At 38.2% G+C, this 19,419-nt stretch overlaps 1 protein-coding gene across 3 annotated transcripts in view; it reads right to left on the reverse strand.

Annotated features, from left to right (window-relative positions):
* The window catches only part of Bmx (BMX non-receptor tyrosine kinase), a 48,143-nt gene extending 29,376 nt beyond the window's left edge, over positions 1-18,767 (reverse strand). Inside the window, exons 1-7 of one of the 3 annotated variants that reach the window (XR_013431917.1) lie at positions 18,517-18,767; positions 12,279-12,425; positions 10,898-11,002; positions 8,870-8,951; positions 6,686-6,805; positions 5,464-5,528; positions 1,935-2,110 (exon numbers count right to left, since the gene is read on the reverse strand). Coding sequence is in view for 2 of the 3 variants with exons in the window: in XM_078035107.1 (XP_077891233.1) it covers positions 1,935-2,110; positions 5,464-5,528; positions 6,686-6,805; positions 8,870-8,951; positions 10,898-11,002; positions 12,279-12,425; positions 18,517-18,519 (698 nt within the window). In the remaining variant the exon portion in view is untranslated. The remainder of the gene's footprint in view (positions 1-1,934; positions 2,111-5,463; positions 5,529-6,685; positions 6,806-8,869; positions 8,952-10,897; positions 11,003-12,278; positions 12,426-18,516) is intronic. The other 2 variants (XM_078035107.1, XM_078035108.1) reach the window with 2 other exon arrangements.
* Between the last annotated feature and the right edge of the window lie 652 nt (positions 18,768-19,419).

Consider the following 19,419-nt stretch of genomic DNA (forward strand, 5'->3'; position numbering starts at 1 on the left):
ACGCCTGAGGAACTTCCAGATCTGAGGGCCCAAAGATAGATGTGTACCAGAGGAACTTCTGGATCCGGGGGCCTAAACATGGACGCCTGAGGAACTTCTGAATCCTAGAGTCTCAACATGGACATGCACCAAAGGAACTTCCAGATCCTAGAGCCTAAACATGGATGCCTGAGGAACTTCTGGACCCAGGGGGCTTAAACATGGACGTGCACCCAAGGAACTTCCAGATCCAGAACCTAAACATGGACATGCACCAGAGGAGCCTCTGGATCTGTGGGCCTAAATATGGACACCTGAGGAACTTCCGGATCCTAGAGCCTAAACATGGACATGCACCTGAGGCATTTCCGGATGCAAAGGCCTAAACATGGACGTGCACCTGAGGAACTTCCGGATCCAGGTGCCTAAATATGGACGTGCACCCATTGAACTTCCGGATCCTGGGGCTTAAATATGGACATGCGCCTGAGGTCTGGGGGCCTAAACATGGATGCCTGAGGAACTTCCAGATCTGAGGGCCTAAACATGGATGGGTCTCTGAAACTTCTAGGTCCTTGTACCTATAAAGGGCAGGGCGTGACTCTCAGAAGGGACATGGCCCATGAAGGGGAGCCGAATATGGGGCCTGTTGGGAGGCAGACTGAGCTGTCACACCCTGAACTTGAATGTGACGGTGGCCTCACTTCCCAGCCTTCCCCTGGGTGTCACTTCCTCCCCTTCCAGGCAGTGCCGGGGAGGAAGTAAGACCAGGGGCAGGGGCCAGACCCTGAGGAGGGACACCTTCTTTCTCCTCGCTTAGCCAGGTGCCCGGCCTGGCTGGGGATGGGGACATCTTGTGACACTGGCTGCCTCCTGCATCCTTGCCCCAGGACCTCAGGGACCACAGGCGGAGACAGTCATTGATTCTCCCCTGGCTGCTGACCCTCAGCCCCGGGGTCTGCCCAGGGAGAGCTCTGTCTCCCAGAGGGTCAGGGGGCCCCTGTGACCTGCTGCTCCTTACCCACCATCATCCTGGGCAAGCACAGGTCAGGACACCAGACACTACTGAGAGTGACATCTCCTGGATGGGCGGCTGGGGACTTTGCCTCTGTCCCCACTAGATGATCCCCCCAGAGACAGAAAATAACCCCACACTGACCAAGACTTATTTTTAAGCTTTGGATTCTGAAATTTTCCCGCTGCCACCTTCTTTGTGAAGCCAATTTTTCAACAAGACAATATTCCAGGGGGTGGGGGGCAGGGAAAGAAACATGGAGTCATTCAAACCAAGCTGACACATCTGGTCCTCCAAGAGAAATCTGGATTGGAGGGAGAATAGCCATTCTCAACTGGCGAAATAATGAAGTTCCCTTGTCCTTATTTTGTGTAAGCAAAATAAATAATCTGATGTTAACTCATCCAAAACAAAAACAAAAAAACAGAGAAATTGCATGACCCTTTCTCCATGATCATCTCATGATTTAATTTAATATTTATTGAGCATCAAATTGGTCCAGACACAGTGCCAGACCCTGGAGATATATACAATTTATATACCTTCAAGGTATTTAGATAGAAACTTTAGGCTGAAAAACTTGAAAAGACTAATCAAGTAAGCTCCTTCTAAGCCATCTTTCATATACAGAACATATTTTAAAGATTCTGTGTCTGAAATGTGCAGTTCTTTGGAAGAAATGGGAACAGAAGGGAATCAAATGCTTAAGTATCACTTAAAACATTAGATAAGATAATATAAACGGCAAGTCTATGCAGCTCAATCCCAGAAGAACCACACGCTTCCCCAGTTTTCTAGTTCAAGTACTGAACATTTTCTGAGTAGACAGCCCTATCTCAGCTAAAGCCTGCATCAGCGGTTTTGAGGGTGAGGTCAAGGCAGTGGGATCATGGGGACATTATCTACATGCTGAGCAGACAGCCCAAAAGCTGAGGTTTACCTTTTCAGTTTTCTTACTTGCCACCAGTCAGGGCAGTCTTCCCTTGGAATATATCGCATGTTGACATTTGGCTGGGAACTGAAGTTTTTCTTTGCATCAACGTCATATTGAGGTAGAGTAATACTTGAAGATGGTGCATCCATTTTGAGAATAGGAACTGCCCGAGGAATCTTTAGCTTTGAAGAACAGGAGATTTTACTACATCGTGGTGAGGCACAGATTCAGGAACTAGGAACTAACAACTAAAGTATATCAGCTCTTAAATTAGAAGGAAAGAGGGGAGGAAGGGAGGAAGGAAGAGGGGCATAGTAAGTATTGTTAAGGATAAGGAGCGACCGTAACGTATACTTTTGCTGGTTGGAATATAAAATGGTAAAAACACATTGGAAACTTATTTGCTGAATGCACTAAAGATGGAGATGCATATACTCTATGACCCAGAAATTATGGGCGTGCACACACACACATGCACATATACTCTATGATCCAGAAATTATACACACACAGTCACACTCTATGAACCAGAGATTACACACACACACACACACACACACACACACACACACACACTCACACACACATATATAATAGTGAAACAGAAAGATGTGGAAAACAACATTCATAGCAGAATATTTTGAATTAGATAAAAATTGGAAATTACTGAAGTGCTCATTAAAAGGATAAAATAGTAAATACACTGGTTGCAGTAGATTAAGTAATAGCTCTCCAATATGATCATGTCCTAATTCCCAGATGCTGTGATTATCTTACATAATACAAAGGACTTTGAAGATTGTGATTAAGGAATTTGAGGTGGAGACATTATTCTGGATTATAGATATGGGACTGATGGTCATCAAAGGGACCCTTTTAAAAGGGAAGATGGTCAGGGATTAGAGAGAAGATATGAGCAGAGGTCAAAGAACATAGAGGCTACAACCCTTTTGACTCTTAAGATGAAGGGAGAAACCAGGAACCAAAGAATATAGATAACCTTCAAAAACTGGAAAAGGCAAGAAAATAGATCCTCTCCTAAAGTCTCCAGAATGAATACAGCTCTGTGGAACCATTTTAGACTTTTGACCTTCAGAACTATAAGATAAAAAATTTGTGTTGTTTTTAGCCACTGAATTTGTGGTAATTTCTTAGAGCAGCAATAACGAAATAATATAGTGGCATAGTCATACAATGGAATTCTATAAGCAGTAAGAATAAACTACAACCATACACTAAAACAATGTGAATCTCATAACTTGAACAAAAGACAGACAACAAATGACTATATACTTTATGATTCTACTTATGTAAAGGTCAAAACCAGGCAAATAATCTATGATATTGAGAGTTAGGCGAGCAATTACTCTTGATGGACTATAGTGACTGGAAGGGAACATACGGTTCTATGATGTTGTTTTTCTTAATCTGAATATGTTTTATACAGATGTGTTCAGTTTGTGAAAATTCATCAAGCGGAACATTTAGGATCTGTGTGCTTTATACTTCATCAAAAATTGTGTGAGGGGCTGAGGATGTGGCTCAAGCGGTAGCGTGCTCACCTGGCATGTGCGGGGTGCTGGGTTCGATCCTCAGCACCACATAAAAATAAAATAAAGATGTTGTGTCCACCGAAAACTGAAAAATAAATATTTTTTAAAAATTGTGTGAGTGTGTGTGTATGTGTGTGTGTGTGTGTATAAGCATGTGAGCATTCATGTGTGAACTCTAAATTTAATTTTTTCAAATTTATTTTCCTTTTTTCAGGTATTTCATTTATTTGGAGTTGAGGCTTTGACATTCTGGAAATTTTTTGTTACACAGGATACTGATATATATGCTATAAAATGGGTTCTTTCTAAAGATAAATGCATTGGAAAGTTCCTTAAATAGAAATCTGAATAGAATGGCTATCAAGCTGATTTTTATTTCTACCATTCAGAAAATATGTCTTCTATTTAGTGCTTTGGTAAGAACAAAACAGAGAAAAAAATGCTTTTCACAATACCCTTTCTGAACTCTGGTTCATTTGGGCAGTTCATAATCAGAATAGGCTTAGGAACCCTTAGTCACTGATTTGCTTGGCTGATAATTTTCAACACATTTCCCAAAGAATTTCCTGCCAGAAGTGAGAAGCAATCGTTTCTAACTTCTTAATTATCTTCTGCTCTTAGATTTGTTTAAAACAAACTTCATTGGAATTCACACTTTTAAAGTGAAGAATTATGTGACTCTTACTAAATTTATCAAGTTGTATAACCATCATAATCTGTTCTTAGTATATTTCCATCACCCCATTAAAATCCCTTGTGTGCACTGACAGCCAATCTCCATTTCCACTCTGGCCTTAGTCAACCATTATTTGACCTCTGTCTGTATAGAGTTGCTGAATCTGGACATTGCTGTTGGGGGCCATGATTTTAATGTAATGATGGGGATGGAACCCAGGGTTTTGTGCATGCTAGATAAGCATTCCACCACTGAGCTACACCCCTAGCCCAAGGGTCATAATTTTTAAGCTTAAGGACTGGAGCAAGTATCCAAATCCAAACAGCAATGTTGCTGATAACAAAGTGAAAACTCCAAACCATAATAATTATTTCCTTTGGCTGCCATAACAAATCACTGCACATTTGATGGGTTAAAATAACAAAAATTATTCTTTCAGGAGCTGGGGATATAGCTCAGTTGGTAGAGAGCTTGCCTTGCATCACAAAGCCCTGGATTTAATCCTTAGCACCACACACAAAAAAGAAGATAAGACATCTGTTCTGTCATAAATATTGATAACTTTGCAAATGTGGATTGAAAATTCAAATTATTTAGATCTTCACATAGTTCTCATATAAGACCAAGAATTAGGAAGCTCATTAGGAAGCTCACTCAGATGCTACCAATACCTAATCACGATAGGACCAGCTAAGTATGAGCATCTCTTTTTCACTACATCCCCTTTGGCTTTAACCCTGAAAGGGTCAGAAAAGCCTTTCTATGACCCTTCCCCCAAAGCAAGCTGGCAGCTGATGCCAACTCAAGTTAGGTAAAGTGGTGAAGGTATAACTCAAAATAATGTTTGGAGTCATGTGATTATAACATTGGATGGGACAATTCAGAGGCTGTTCTTGTGACTACTAGCAATTAAGGCAAAACATCATCTGAGAGTGAATGAAAACTATGGAATCTGCCTAAGACTTTTTCTCGCAGCTTTGGAGGAATCACGGAGGGAAAAATGATGTTGTTTTATGCTTGTGTCACTATTCATAGGTTTACTGGTTAGGAAAAGACCTAGTAGTTAATACAACAATATAAAATGTTACAATGGTTCTATTTGAATCCATTTTGATACCACCCACAGGTAGTAGTGATTGCTCACATTTTTCCTCTCTTTGTTAAGTGATCTGCATGAAGTCTACATTTTCTGGTCTTGAATCTGGCAACTCTTCATTCATTTAATATATCTTGACAATGAAAAACATTAAAACAAACAAACAAACAACAACAACAAAAAAAAAAAAAAAACAAAACATTGACTTACCACCCTTTCTGGGAAAAAGGGAGCTCTGTGTTTCTCTTCATTGACAGCAATGTGCAGATCAGCATCTGAAATGTAAAACCAAGTATTATCAGAAGGAATGTGAAATAAAACAAAAACAAAACAAGAGAATGTTAAAAACTAATGGGCTCTTAACTAACTAATGTTAAGAACTAGTTGTAGCTCAGTGGTAGAGTGCTTGCTTGGCATGCGTGAGGCCCTGGGTTCCATGCTCAGCACCACATATAAATAAATAAATAAAATAAAAGATCCATTGACAACTAAAAAATATTTAAAAAAAAAAAAAAAAAAAGAATTAAGAGAAGGAGCCGGGCGCAGTGGCACACGCCTGTAATCCCAGTGGCTCAGGAGGCTGAGACTGAAGGATCAAGAGTTCAAAGCCAGCCTCAGCAAATACAGGCGCTAAGCAACTCAGTGAGACCTTGTCTGAATAAAATACAAAATAGGGCTGGGGATGGGGCTCAGTGGCTGAGCGCCGCTGAGTTCAATCCCTGCTACCAAAAACATAAATAAATAAATAAATAAATAGATAATTTTAAAAAAGAATTAAGAGAATGAAACAGATTGTATGAACAATACTCCAGACTCACTAAATTCAAACACAACATCTGGAATAATTCTGTAGCTTTCCTGTATGATGCCCAACTCAAATACCACTCCTCTATCATCAATTATTAATAACTTTGCAAATGTGGATTGAAAATTCAAATTCCTCTAAATCCTATAAACTATTAATTTATACCTCATATCTATCCTATATTTTAGTCACAGATATCTAATCTGGTTAGGTAGTACATATGAGCCTAGGGGTCAGTATTTCTGTCTGATTCCTCTTTGATTGGCTCATACAAGATATTTTAGTAATTATTGAAGATGAATAAATAATTCATGATACATAAATAAATTATTACATGCTTTCTGTTCTTATGATATTTGTTGATTTCTTTTCCACCCTTACATGGAAATAGATGCCCAATCTGTGAGAATGAAACCACTGTATGCGTTATCAGTGGAGCGATTATATGGTTTATTACCCAATCTGAATCATATGCCTTTAATAATTAGGCCAAATTGCCAGGCACCAAGTAAGAAGTCTTGAACAATGTGAGGTTTCGTGGCAAAGTGTTCCAGAATCTAGAAATTTGGTCCTAATGGGGGGGAGCCATCCACCCAGGGTTTAGTCCAACAAGGGGTCATGCATTACATGCTTCCCAGAGGGTACATCCTGGGGCCGCTTTGCAACTCTGCTGGCAGCACAGGAACTTCCCATCCACGAAGAACCCACTGTGGTACTTGATCAGCAGGTGGGGGTTGCCCCTTATCTCTGAGGAGCAGGTAGAAAGGAAACAAGACGTGAGCAGATGTTGGCCCAAGAGGAGAAACACAGCCAGCAAGCACTGTCATTGCAGAACAATAAAAACTCCATTTGCCAATAACTGAGGTAAGCGCCAGTGGTTCCTGAAGGGTATGTCTTTCATTCAGAAGTTAATAAACCACAAAGAAAAAAGTTTAGCTATGTGCATAGTGAGAACAACACAATAACATATCATTCTTTAAAAAACACTAGTACAAATGCATATACAAATCAGCTTGCTGTTGAATTTTAGAAATTCATCCATAGATCTAGTATAGAAGGACTAGATCTTAACAAGGAGACAAAAATTCTTATAGCTTACACTTCCCTTCACTTTTTATTTTGAAAACACTCAAATGTACAGAAAAGTTATAATAGTATAATAAACATTCATGTACCTTTAACAGATATTCACCAATTATTAATTAAACATTTTTCTTTTTCTTTCTTTCTATACATATCATTATTTTTAAAATTTTTATCATTATTAAATTTTGCTTAATAATTTGAGAGTGACTAGCATATATTATGACCTAAATAATGTCAACCATAGATTCTTCAATGTGTAACTTTTATTAACAAGGGCATTCTGGGGCTGAGGTTATGGCTCAGTGGTAGAGCACTTGCCTAGCATGCATGAGCCACTGGGTTCCATCCTCACACCACATAAAAATAAATAAATGAAATGAAGGTAGAGTGAAATGAAGGTATTGTGTCCATCTACAACTAAAAAATATATATATTAAAAAGAGGGTGTTCTCTCTTATATAACCATAATACAATCATCACATTCAGGAAATCTAGTAGTGATAAAATATTACTAATAATATGAATTTCACATTTAAACATTTTTCTGACTGTTCCAATTATGTCCTTTATAGTCACTTACTTTTTCTGATCAAGGATCCACTCCAGAGTCAATGTGACATTTAGTTATCTAGTTGCCCTTGACATAGAATGGTTTCTTATCCTTTGTCTTTCATGACTTTGACATGTTTAATGAATGGCTTATGGAATAGGTACATATTAGGAAAACATCAATATTTAATCCAAAGAATTTAATTTCTAATCTTGGTGTATAATACTAAATCTATAACAATTTAGCCTCTTTTGAAATACAACAGAGAAGCTTACAAGGTCTTAACAGAGATTAGTTTAAGAAGCACTGCTAGGTGGAGGATTTCTTATTTTAATCTCAGAAGATCTGCTCCTACTTTAGAACCTACTCAAGGAAGTGTATGGAGATAATAATAATAAATATTTTGCTGAGTCACTGGGAAGATATAAGATAATGTATATAAATATTTGGCCCCCAAAATAGGTGTTCAGCTTTTGTAATCATTCGCTTAGTTTAACTCAGTTCAGTTTAGCTAAAAATGCTGGCATTGAAAAACTTCACTACTGAAAATTATTACAAAAATCACAGAAAGCAAAAGGAATAAAGACTCTAAAACACAACTTTCTGATTTTGGTTCCAAAGGATCCTTGGAATTTCTTGGGCACATTACTTGTTTTCCTGCTGTCTAAGCTCCTGGTCTCACATGTCAAGATTCCTAGGATTTCCTACTGTGTGGATTTAGATTCCTGAGTAGCTAATTCTTTTTCCAATCTAGTCCAAAAGTTTGCACTGCAACACTCCCACCACCTAATAATGACAATAAGAGGAACTTTCTATAAAAATTGAAAATACAGTAGCTACAGGATTTACACAGTCCCAGTAAGACCTGGACTTTGCCCTGGTAAAGACAAGCACAGTGGGTGGAAAGCAGGTGGCTTAGCTTCCCCAGCTGCTGGCAAGACACAATAGCGAGCTCTGTGCTGAGCAGGATGGGGGGCGGGAATCTGATCCTCAGGCTTCCTGTTTGTTAACAAAGAGAATGCAAAAGGAGGATGGGTCTGGCATATTCCCTGAGGTTAGTAGGAAAATCAGTAGATTATTTCTCGGCATTGGGTCCTTTTACTGCTTTATCTTTCCTCCACCAAGCCTCAAGACAATTCAATCCATGAGTCTCCTTTATATGACATTTTTATTACCTTTTTGTAATGCTTTCAACCATTGACTTCGGCTTTCTTCATTTGATGCATAGACATAGAGAAGTCCATCTTTATAGACAATCTGGAAAGGAAAGAATGTGGTTCATTTTGATATAATATATTGTTTATTAGCTTTGGAATTAGATGGAGAAAAATCTATACTTTTTGTTTGTTTTTATCTTCCACTTTTCAATTTATTTTATCCCAGACAGTTCAAATCTTTGGAAAATCATAGAAATGATGCATCTGACAGCGGTGAGCATTGAGATCTCAGTAGGGATGCCCTGGACCGTGGAGAATTATGTTAGACATTGCATGTGTCTTACAAGGGTTCTGGCCCATCCATTTGCCCATTGATCAATTCCTTTTACAGCCCATTGAAAACCAACTGCTTTATCCTTAAAAATATGTCTAAGGATGGAATATTCTTTATTTTTTTCAGGTCATCTGTCGGTCTTCATATATTCCGATCATTTTACAGTTCATCTTTACATTGAATAAAACTATGTCTACTTGTTACTTTAGTCTTGCTTTGTATGGCACCCTGGAAATCTCCAGAATAAATATTATTTTGTTTGTTTGTTTCTAAAGAAATTTGTTTAAATGTTTGAGATTATAATGTTTTCTCAAGATCCCCCTCTACTTTATTCTATTCTGATAATAATGTTTAATAAATTTATTAAACACCTACTAGTTTCTGGGCTCTTTCCTAGGTACTCTAATATTTTAATCCTATTTCGATTCTATGAAAAATATATGAGTATGCCTTTTTGTTAACAAATGAGAAAACATACTCAGAGAAAAGTTGAGTATGTGCTTATAACTATACACCTGGTAGGATTAGGAGCTCTGCAGGATTCCAAAGTCTGTGTGCCTTTGAATACCCTATGCTTCTGTGATGTGAATTTGTAGCCTCTTCCTTGAGCATACTCTTCCCTGGTTTCTCCCAATTCGGTAATGTAGTTATACTTGGAAATATGGGTTGTTGATCAACTGTATTATTGTACTTCATTTCTGACTACAGGTCCCCAATACTAGCACTGGATAATCTGGCCATCTGAAAGACAACCCATCCAGGGCTGGGATTGTAGCTCAGTGGCTGAGCGCTTGCCTTGTATGCATGAGGCACTGGATTAGATCCTCAGCACCACATAAAATAAATAAATAAAACAAAGATATTGTGTCCATCTACAACTAAAAGAAAAATGTTTAAAAAGAAAGAAAGAAAGAAAGAAAGACAACCCATCTGTCTAAATCAGAAAGAAGTGTTGATTATATAATAAAAGTAGGGCATGACTTAAATCAAGCCACTTCCAAAAGGTACTGAAAGGATACTCTCTGTAGCATACCATACTTCAAGGTAAAATTAAAATTTCTTAGAATGATGTGCAAAGTCCTTCATGATTCTGCCCTGTCCACCTCTCCTGGATCATCTCTGTCTCTCTCATGAGGCTTCTTTTTCAGAGTGACTCCTATCTCACACATCAGTGCCTTGACACTCCTGTTCTTTTGTTCTGCTGCCTTTTCTTTCTGTGCTGGCTTAAACACTTATTTGTCCTTCCTAATCTGACATCTTGGCGTGAGGAGCAAAGCTAGCTTCCGCTTCCTGGAGCACAGTGGATATACTATGCTGACCTCCATCTTACCACTTGTTTGTTAGTCTATTTTGCTATGTCCTTGTAAATTACCTTGGGGCAGGGTGAATATTTTATTCTGTATAATGTTTCTATTACCTGGAACCCAGCAGAGACACTCAGCAATGATTGATAGCAGAAATTGTCAGAGCTGAGACAGATCAGGCCATTGCAGTTTATACTCTCATCTTGCTTCCCTTCCCTCCAAGGGATGCAGATTGGTAGACAGAATTTTAGCAAAATGTGCAACTCCCATTCAGGAATATTCCAAGTCATCATTCTCTTAACAGATCATTTTGCAATATTATTATTTTGCCTAGATATACTGAGTTCATGATAGAAAATGTCAAAGTGAAGAATCAACTACTCGAGGTGATGTTGTGCCTTGTTTTACCTGAAATGGGTACTGTCTCTCCACAGGTGTCTGCTCCTCGAGATTGACTTTCTCCACACACCTGATTTTCTTAATTTCAATTGATCCTTTTCTACTTCCTCTTTTCTGAATTAAAACACAAAATATTAGATTTCTCATGTGCTAACGCCATGGTACATAAAGAAAAGCATAAAACTAAAGTTATGATAGGGAGAGAGATTTGGAGATGGTATGATCAAAGGAGAATCACTTCCCTTTCTCTAGAGTACTCAAATGTAAACACACACATACTCCAAAAGCAAGTGTTTAAGCACTAGTTAAATTTTGTTTGAGAATCATAAAATGGGTTCAACCCCCCAGTTCCAAAAAAAAAAGAGAGAATCATAGAATGTGTTTCAAATCACCTGCCATGTGGCTAATATACTCAGGAAAATCAAGAAATTCAATTCCCCAAAGCTTCTTCACTTCATTTCAATTTTATGACAGTATTTAGTGTATTTTTACAAAGTTAAAATTCTCACCTGTACAGAGATATTTGTTTATCCAGTGATGTTTCAAAGCTGCATTTCTGATCCTCAACACTATTAATATTTGGGGCTGGTGAGATCTTTGCTATGGGGTCTGTCCTACGTATTGTAGGATATTTATTTATTTATTTTATTTTTATTTTTTTTATCTTTATTTCATTTTTATGTGGTGCTGAGAATCGAACCCAGTGCCTCACGCATGCCAGGCGAGCACTCTACCACTTGAGCCACATCCCCAACCATTGTAGGATATTTAGTAGCATCCTGTAATTTACTCACTGGATGCCAGTAGTACTTGCCCCATAACTAGTTGTGACAACTGGAAATGTCTCCAGTAGTTACCCAGTGTTCCCTGGGAAGCAAAAATGCCTTCAGTTGAGAACTACTATTCTAAAGTCATCTTTTTTTGTTGTTGTTTTGTTTTTTGGTACCAGAGATTGAACCCAGGGGCTTTAACCATTGAGCCACATCTCCACATCCCCAGCCCTTTTTATTTTGAGACAGGGTCTTGCTAAGTTGCTCAGGCTGGCTTTGAACTTGTGATCCTCCTGCCTCAGCCTCCCAAGTTACTAGCATTACAGGTATGCCCCACCACACGGAGCTTATAAAGTCAAAATTTGCTTTGGTAAAGTTAAACAACATGTACAAAGTAAAAACACTCTTACTTTTTATCCCAAAATAAAAAAAAAAAAAATTAAACCCTTCATTTTGAATTCATCACACTTTGGTTAAGGAAGGGCAGTGTAATCAGTGGATGCCAGTTGATCTTTACTGCAAAAGCTAAGAAACCTGATATTCTTTCACTGTAATCAAGTACTTTGTGGAGACTTAGGAAAAATAATAAACAGTATAAAAACAATGGAATAGAGTCTCACCATTTTGTCATATTCATAGTAAGAAAGGTTTGTTTTAGTCAAAACAAAAAGCCGCTCTTTGTAATTATTTGGTGACATTTTCTTCTTTTGCTGTGACCTTTTGAGAAGAAGTTCTTCTAGAATGGATTTTGAATCCATGTTATCGTCCTAAATAAAATAAAATAATTTGAATGAGTGTAGCCTCTAGCCAGGTTCTCTTTTAGCCTTCCTATATTTTACTCAACTATTTCTCATTTAGGACTAATCTATATGCTAATTTAAAAAAATAAGATTATAAATAACTACACACATACCTACAGCTTTTTCTACTGCCTTTGTTCTGAATTTTATAAATATGCTGATATTTTTAAACTTTATTTATTTTTTCTTATGTGGTACTGAAGATCAAATCCAGTGCCTTGCGCGTATTAGGCAAGCGCTCTACCACTGAGCCACAACTCCAACCCAAATATGTTGATTTTTAAAAGCATTTTGTGAATTGAATAATGAACTCATTTCCCAGTCTGCACCATAAATTCACTATCTTTACACCACCCTCTAGACCACCTTATCACAATGTTCTTTATTCCTTAAGCATTCTTTAGGTGTTTGATGAATTGAATAGGATATAATAAAACTTTCAAAAAATTGCAGCTCAGAGAGTTCACCATATATGAATTAATTGATCAACTGAAATTTCCCTCCATTTATGTGGCTACTGGTTTGTGAGAGAAATATCATGGCAGGTGACATTGTAATGGTCAGATCTTCAACAAAAAGGATATGGGTATAATTTTAAATATTTCAGAGATTTTAAAATCAAAGTGACTCCTCAAGATAGAATAAAAAGAAGAAAATACTTGGAAATTCAACACAATTTGTATCAAAAGAGATTTAAAAGACCTAAAAAAAATCAGTACATTTACAGAGTAAAAACACTTTTGCTTTTCTATCAGAAGCATGTAAAGCATTGAGTAAGGTATTTTTGAAAAATAAATTCAAAGACTGTTGTAACTTCAGTCTGATTTCAAATCTGATCATGAAAAAGACCGATGTTGGGCAGTAAGCCACAGGAGATAAACTTTCTTTTGTTCTTTGCCTTCTCAAACTACATCATTGTTTATAGTTAGATGTCTACTAGTTAAGATCTTTGTTTGATGATTTGAGATAATTTACTTACCTCAAACTCCTTAGAGCCGAAGTCTACACGGGTCCCTACGTTTAACTCTCAAGCTCTAAGCAAAAGTTAGTGTTCCCAGCCACCATCACTCATATTTCCTCTGGCTATGCCAGGGTTGGGCTTTAAAAAGAAGATATTTGCATCCTATTTATCACTCTTGATCAGGAAGCACCCACACAGGCATTGCTCTGTCTCACTGGAGGCAGGTGCCAGGTAAATCCATCCAATCAATTCTCACTGGCTCAGGACTACGAGGAGCCCACTATGGCCAGAAATGAAAAGAAAAGAGACTAAGAAAGATAGCCAGATGTTGTATAAACCACCATCGGTCCAAGCCACCTTTCCTCCTGACATACACTATGCAACTCTGAAAGAGGGAATTTGGAAAACCAGCTTTTATTATTGATTTGCCTTTATTATTTACTTAAAAACAGCACTCTGGACAGCTCACAGGAGAGCTATTTATTATTAATAATGAGGAGACTATTTATTAATCCCTAAAATGGCCTCCATGGGCTTTGCTTGACTTATGGACAGAAGTAGTGAAAATCTTATTCATTAAAAATAATAACTTTTTGCTTTGGATATTGTTTCACTGAGTTTTAAAATAGGATAATTCTTTTGCAGAGGTAGAAAAGTGGAGTGGATTCTCTTGAACACAGTGGGTGTTGTCCTCAGTGGTCACTGGTTTCTTTGCTTGGAGCTAGGAGACAGGGCAGAGATCAGGGTGGAGCAGAGCTGGCAGGATCTACAGAGGCAGATGTCACACCATCCTTACATCTCTGCCTTGGTTGGAAACTCTATGCATATGCCTGCCTAGATAAGCTTTTCTTTTTTTGAGGTGGGGGGGTACTTGGAATTGAACTCAGCTGCACTCGACCACTGAGCCACATCCCCAGCCCTATTTTGTATTTTATTTAGAGACAGGGTCTCACTGAGTCACTTAGTGCCTCACCATTGCTGAGGCTGGCTTTAAGCTTGCGATCCTGAGCCACAGGGATTATAGGCGTGTACCACCTCGTCCAGTTTAAATTTATTTTTTACATCCAAAATGTATAGCTAGCTGAGAATCTGCTTGAAATTCACAGAAACCATGCAGGTATACTTTTTGTGAGATGTAGACCCCTTTGGGGGAGCCAAACACTAGACAGAGCTTCAGGGCACACTTGCATTTCTATATTTAAAATTTTTACTAATAAAGCAGAAAGAGAAAAGTATAAAAACTTTTGCCAAATCTCTTTTATGCCTACAGTTAAATATTACTCTTTAAAGAAGAGTGCTAATTAAATAGATCTGGTTGGTTGAACAGAAAGTTTGCTTTTTAGAATTTTTTCAGGTGCTGAATAAATTCATGACATTAAGGACACTTTACAAAATGCAAAACCCAAAGTCCCAGCTGTTCATGATGATATACACACTTTTCTATGTATGGAACTTTCATATGCATCACATTTAAAATGTTTTTTTTTCAAAATTTTATATAAAAATTAATGAGTTGCTGGGCTGGGGAGGTAGCTCAGTGGTAGAGTGCTTGTCTCGCATGCACAAGGCCCAGGGTTCAATCCTCAGCACCGCAAAACAAACAAATAAATAAATAATGAGTTGCAGAAACCACTGACACATCCACAAATTTTCCTATGTCTATTGAAGAGAAGAAGAATATTGAGTAGAAATGAAGAAAGGTATGAAGCCCTCAAGATTCTTCAATAAATCACCCAGGATTTACAAGGCTTGTTGCATCTGACAAAATAAAATTTGTCTAATTTCAACATAATTGTTCATTTCAAAATCTTGCCCATTGTGAATTTTTTTCTTTCATTTCTAAAATTATAGTGGTATAGGTTTATTCTACAAAACCAAGAACTACAAGTAGGTGAAAGAATGTAAGTTTAGATTCTTTTTTTTTTTTTCAAATATACACAGGCACATGCTTATTTTTACAAAGATGGGGGTCACATCTCGTGCATGTGGGTCTGCGATATGCTATTGTTATGAAACAAACACCTGGAGCCACATGTCTTTGAAGTTCTATCTCAGAGAGCCAGTCCCTCAGAACTCTCCTCCCCAAGGTGGACTCCAAGGCTTCCTTAACCAACTTCAAAGCCCTGTTTTGATGATGCATGCTTTTGTCATCTCCTGATGAGTTTCTTCAAAGACAAGCTTTGTGGTTCCAACGCAGGCTTACACCCACTGTTCCCCTTCTATTTGCTCTGTCTCTATTTTCCCCTTTCTGCTCTAAATAGTCTAGATTTTAAATTAAAGGCATTTCTATGGTCTCACTTGATAAAGGGGTGATAATTGGTGATGACTGATTTTTAGAAATGTAATGACTTCTTCCTTGTATTAGGACGATAAATAAACAAGGCTCAGGTACCACTGTTGGTTGATTCAAATGCCTGTCCAACACCTGGCAAACCCTTCTCTGCTCAGCCTTTCCCCACCCCCACCCCTTATTAAAGGGAAATTCAGTTGAGAAGGTGAAAGAAAAACTTTTCAAAATATAATGAGATCCTACACCTAGTTAGCATTAAACAGAAATCTATTTCCATAGAGGAGCAGGTGGGATTTGGCTGGACTTTCATTACCTCCCATGTAGAATAGAAATACTGATTTGCTTACCAAATAGCCCAGGCTGCCTATTTCCATAAGCACATAAAACTAGAGAGATATTAAAACATAGGGAAGAAAAAAAAAACACTAGCTGAAATCAATACAGTATTTTCTACAAAGAAGCCAGTAAGCATTATGTAACCTATTACATACACAAAAGGCACATATTGAATTAACAGGACTGTAATCACTATGATTATTTAGGGTTTTTAAGGAAAGAATATTATGAGAGTAAGAAGTTCACATTTTGAAAGTCAATAAGAACATGCGACCTTAAAGATTGAAATAAATTTTAAGTGGTACCGAAGAGGTGTAGGAGGCACCCAAGGAGGGGGGAAAGGTCTATGTGTTTAAATAGAGCTATTGAACCAAAAAGTCTATTCCCTGACTGGCTCATGATTCTGCCTTACAGCTTTCTTCTTCAGGAATGAGAGATGAGGACAGAAATTCCTTGTCCTTTTACTTGGTTCAGTTATATTCTTTTTATTTTACATGTCATTTTTAGCTAATGATTTTGATTACTGTCAAGTAGTTCAACAATACATATGTTGAGAAGGCAGTAGAGGAGGGAGTATGAGAAGGAGGAGGAAGATTCTTCAAGAGGGGACTGGGCAGGGTCTGAAAGGGAAATCTGAGGACTCAGTGACAAACTTAATCTTCAAATATTTGCCCAAAGCCAGACCTGCTTATCTTCATGCTAAATAACTAAACAGAGTACAATGGCAAGTCTCAACAGGATCAAGAAGCTTAACTCAGAATCAGGTGGCAGGCAGTGGTTTAAGAAGTCTTACTATTACTATGCTGGTCAAAACCAAATACCAGCTCCTCAAAACCTGACAAATTCCTATTTCACATGCAGGACAGAGAAAATTGGAGTTGATCTTGGCATAGTATGACAGACAGAAACTCTAACATGGACACTCAACTCCTCAGTATTTTGGAACACCATACATTAATTACTCTGAAAGGAATTTATGAAAAACCAGACATTTAGGGAGGACTATTTTCTCACAAAGAAAACAAAAATTTCAATGCTATTCCTGTTGGACTAAAATTTGCTTTGAGTGTGCAATTCATGTTCAGCACTTTCTAGAGCTTTTGTAAGCCCTTTCTTCTTCTTTGCAGCAACCACTTTTCTTTTGTTACCTCCCCTCTGCCCAAGGCACTCTTTTGGAGCACTTCCCTTAAGAGCAAAACAAAAAGTGATCAATCCATGAGCTAAACAAGCTGGATTAGTTTACCACATAATGCTGCTTAGATTGAGGTGGGTGAAAGCATCAGGTTTCGGTTCATTTGTATCCTTGCTGTTTCTATGCAACCCCATGTGTTACTTCACCCTGCCAAACCTCAGCTTCCCCATCTGTAAAGGGAGTAAAAACAATAGCCACCTTGAAGGGTTATGAGGAGTCAAGAGAAAGTGGTAGTAACAATGCCCAGCACCCTAGTAGATGTTCTGGAAAGATACCCCTTCACCTTCCCACTCCCTAGGCAAAATTTAAAAGTAGACCATAGTAAAGTTAAAATACTGAAGACAATGAAAGGAACCCCGAAGATCAAATTTCACTTTTCATCCCCCTGCCTCCAACTGCTAGGCATAGGAGTTAATGGGAGGCAGAAAGATCTCCTCTTGAATACTCAAGTCAAAAAAAAAAAAAAAAAAGCAAAGCAACTGCTCTGTAGATTTGTTTCAGACTTCCCATCCTGGCACTCATTACCTTAAAATCAGGTTGAACCAGTCCCTTTTTGGTGGTGTATTGTACCATCATATTTCTTACAAATGAAAACTTGGAAGTTACTCAAAGTGTGGTCGGTCTGTAGGCTAACAACATTGGCACCACTTGGGAGTTAATTAGAAATGCAGACTCTCAGGTCCCACACCAGACTTAGTGCATCTGAATCTGCATTTTAGCAAGATCCCAGTGATCCATGTGCACATAGAGCTTGAGAAATGGTGATGTAGAGCACGAAGTATTTGTACTATTTTTAAAAATCCAATGAGATGATCATGGTCCACAAGAACTTTGAGTGTAACTATATACTTAACCTTCTCATCTTTCTATGTCTGTCTAAAATACCACCAAGTCTCTGATTTAGGGAGACTTCGGGAAACTAAGAACCAATATTTATAGCTAAATTAACATCATGAAAGTATAAAGAAAAGAAGATATAAGTGAAAATTCTGTCTTTTTGAAAGCAGTTACAAAGTCAATATAAAAAGCAGTTAGCAGAGGAAATAGCACAATTTGATAGCTTTTGATGAGATTTTGAGCAAGCAGTAAATTCACAATAGCAGTCTAAGCCTCTGGTTCCCAAATTACACCTTCCAAAGTGCCAGGGGAAGCACCAACAATTTCATATTCATAATTTGGTATTACTTTTTCCTATAATTTCAAGCCCCATGACACCTGGATCTGAATCTATTTTCTTGTAGGATGTGACAGTGCATAGCTACCTGCCACTAAAACGCACCATTTTGGCTTGTTTGGTCGCCTGGGTCCACTGTGGTGAAGTTAATCTGCTCTCCCAGGAACACAGCTGAGGCTGTCCTCTTCCCAGTAGCAGCAAATCGGCTCACATTTTCTTGGCTGCTGGGTCAGAAATGGCTACATTACTCAGTGCCCCCCAAACGTTTATTGTCCTGCAGGGCCTTACACAATCCTACAGGAAACCACGCTCAACACTTAGCCAACACTTGTTGATCTGATTGAATGCAACAAAAACGGAGACAAAAGCATATTTCATAAAGGTTCCAACTTTGATAACTACAGCTCCTGCTTTTCCCAGGCAGCACTCGGGTACATGCGATAACCCTGCCTTTGTTTAGAGAACTCTGTGCTGGAAAGAACAAGAAAATCTCTCAGCAAAACGGGACTGCTGACGCTGACTTCTCTCACAGGACTTGGTCAGGAAACCATTAGGTAATGCCAAAGGGCACAGAGAATAAGCAATGAAAACTTCAACTCAACACTTGGACAAAGGGAGCCTGCAAAAGGCAAAAGAATAGTTCCTAGGACCAAAAAGGAGCACACTTCCATAGTTGCAATTATTAAGAATCTAGAAACAGAAAGAAGTTCAGTACAATGCACCAAGATTACAATGAAAAGGTGTGATTGTTACTTTATATCTTGACAATATCACCATGTTGTTACTTTATATCTTTTTTTTTTTTTTTTTTTTTTTTTTTTTTAGAGAGAATGAGGGGCAGGGGACAGAGAGAGAGAGAGAATTTTAACATTTATTTATTTTTTCTTAGTTCTCGGCGGACACAACATCTTTGTTGGTATGTGGTGCTGCTGAGGATCGAACCCGGGCCGCACGCATGCTAGGCGAGCGTGCTACCGCTTGAGCCACATCCCCAGCCCCATTACTTTA

This window comes from Ictidomys tridecemlineatus, chromosome X (assembly GCF_052094955.1).
Source record: "Ictidomys tridecemlineatus isolate mIctTri1 chromosome X, mIctTri1.hap1, whole genome shotgun sequence".
Classification (NCBI taxonomy): domain Eukaryota; kingdom Metazoa; phylum Chordata; class Mammalia; order Rodentia; family Sciuridae; genus Ictidomys; species Ictidomys tridecemlineatus.